The 2,283-nt window shown below is 48.5% G+C and overlaps 2 protein-coding genes across 7 annotated transcripts in view; one reads left to right on the forward strand and one right to left on the reverse strand.

The window, feature by feature from the left end:
- The window catches only part of ZGRF1 (zinc finger GRF-type containing 1), an 88,528-nt gene extending 88,067 nt beyond the window's left edge, over positions 1 to 461 (reverse strand). Inside the window, exon 1 of the mRNA XM_037732324.1 lies at positions 302 to 461. The gene's annotated coding sequence lies outside the window, so the exon portion shown is untranslated. The remainder of the gene's footprint in view (positions 1 to 301) is intronic.
- Positions 462 to 541: 80 nt separating this feature from the next.
- Positions 542 to 2,283, forward strand: part of LARP7 (La ribonucleoprotein 7, transcriptional regulator) — a 20,442-nt gene continuing 18,700 nt past the window's right edge. Inside the window, exon 1 of one of the 6 annotated variants that reach the window (XM_017510070.2) lies at positions 542 to 691. Coding sequence is in view for 4 of the 6 variants with exons in the window: in XM_037731951.1 (XP_037587879.1) it covers positions 940 to 1,048 (109 nt within the window). In the remaining 2 variants the exon portion in view is untranslated. Of the gene's footprint in view, positions 692 to 862; positions 1,049 to 1,083; positions 1,315 to 2,283 lie in introns of those variants that run through there. The other 5 variants (XM_017510071.2, XM_037731951.1, XM_017510061.2 and 2 more) reach the window with 5 other exon arrangements.

Below are 2,283 nucleotides of genomic sequence, written 5' to 3' on the forward strand. Positions count from 1 at the left end.
TTAGTAGAGACGGGGTTTCACCATGTTGACCAGGATGGTCTCGATCTCTTGACCTCGTGATCCACCCGCCTCGGCCTCCCAAAGTGCTGGGATTACAGGCGTGAGCCACCGCGCCTGGCTGAGGCACAACTTTTTACAAGCAGTTCAAGCAGCTGCGACCACCGTAATCCTGGTTCCAAACAGTATCCCTACCGGTTCTCTTATGGAGCAGAGTCTTTCGTCCCTTCGCCCCAAATCCCCCAAGTCTCCCTGCCTATTTACCTTTTATTCCTAGGAAATCCCAAGAAACACTTCACCTCACCTGTCAAATTCCACAAAATCCACTTTCGAATTTCTCCCGCGAAACAACGTGACGTCATTAACGCGGGACCGCACCAGATGAGGACCCAAGATTTAGCCCGCCCACCTCTGGCTCAGCCAAAAACCGCCACTTTCAACCCGCCAATCACGTTCTTCCTGGGCTTCGAGCCCCCTCAGATGGCCGCGTTCTCCGATGCCCCGCCCTCCCGGAACCAACTCGCCTGTGACGTAGGTGGCGCGCGCACTGCCTCCGGGCCCATCTTTCTCGACTGGGACCAGAGAACGTTGTCGCTTGTCCTATGACGCGAAAGTAACCAAGACTGTCGGGATCGAGAGACTGAACGGACTGAAGGCCGCAGTACTTGACCCTGTATTTTGGGAGTTGAACGGAGTAAGTTACAGGCGGTCTATAGGGTCTCTCAGCTTGCGCAAACTCTAAATAACTCCGTCCTTTTTCTCGCGGTCTACTCTATCATCTGCTGTCCTTACCCCGCCCCCCTCACGCGCTCCCATCAATTCCTTGGCCAAGTTCTCTATGCGCACGCGCGAAAGTCCTCCGGCAGCATTTGTAGTTCCCGTTTTCAGAGAGTGGGGGCGCTTTGGGACCCTGCGTGGGGAGGTTTGGGGCGCGCCCAGCAAATGACGGCGTCCGTGCGGAAGTACGGATGCCGACAGAAGCAGGAACCAGTAAAGGAGTGCCTTATTTCGCAAATTGGAGCCAAGCTGTGGCTGCCAGCGGATAACGAACGTGAGGATTTATATTCTAAAATTATCATCTTCTTTTGCAGGACTCTGCCATCGTCCTCAAAGAGTTAAAAGTCCAGTTATGGAAGGGAACTAACAATAAATGCTAGATACGGTATGCAGAGTGCGTTAGTAAAGAAACTTAGAAAAAACAAATGAGGCAATTAATTAGAGAACACATGGTGGTGGAAGACCTCAAAGAGTAAGCTGCCATTTAACCTGGGTCTTGAAAATTTAATAAGGAAATTGAGATGATAAGATTCAGACAAGGTAAAAGACCCAGGCCACTAAGTGTTGAGGGATTTGAATTGTAGGCAGTGGCTAGAGCAATTATTCTTAACCTGTTTTTGGCACGCTTCTTTTGAAAACATAGTAAACATTATGGATTACTTTCTCAGGAAAACGTACATGTTCACGTGTTAAAACATTTTGCGAGGCTTGACGCGGTGGCTCACGCCTGTAATCACAGCACTTTGGGAGACCAAGGCAGGCGGATCACAGGAGTTCGAGACCACCCTGGTCAATATAGCAAAACCCCGTCTTTATTAAAAACCCCAAAATTAGTGAAGAGTGGTGATGCATGCCTGTAGTCTCAGTTACTCAGGAGGCTGAGGTAGGAGAATCGCTTGAGCCCAGGAAGCGAAGATTACAGTGAGCCAAGGTCGTACCTCTGCACGTCAGCCTGGGCGACAGAGCAAGGCTCCGTCTCAGAACAAAACATTTTAGTCTAGGCACAGTGGCTTACACCTATAATCCCAGCACTTTGGGAGGCCGAGGCTGGTGGACCACCTGAGGTCAGGTGTTCAAGAGCAGCCTGGCCAACACGGTAAAACCCCGTCTCTTTTGTAAAAATACAAAAATTAGCTGGGGGTGTGGTGGCGGGCACCTGTAATCTCAGCTATTCGGGAGGTGGAAGCAGGAGAATTGCTGGAACCCGGGAGGCAGAGGTTTCAGTGAGCTGAGATCGCACCATTACACTCCAGCCTGGATGACAACAGCAAGAATCCGTATAATTTCCCCAGAAAAAATTACGAAATACTTTTAAATACCAAACACACACACACAAATGTCTTGGTGTCAGGCTCACTTTTCCAGGTTATCTATGTATAATCTTTTAACTATTTTACAACTGTTTAACTTGTAGAAAGCAATATGGAAATTAAGTTTGTCCAGTAAAGATGCAATTAATTATTGTCCTGACCAGTATTTATTGATATTTATTTCAACGTTTCTGATTAT

Source organism: Cebus imitator, unplaced genomic scaffold, assembly GCF_001604975.1.
Source record: "Cebus imitator isolate Cc_AM_T3 unplaced genomic scaffold, Cebus_imitator-1.0 Scaffold17, whole genome shotgun sequence".
NCBI classification, from domain to species: Eukaryota; Metazoa; Chordata; class Mammalia; order Primates; family Cebidae; genus Cebus; species Cebus imitator.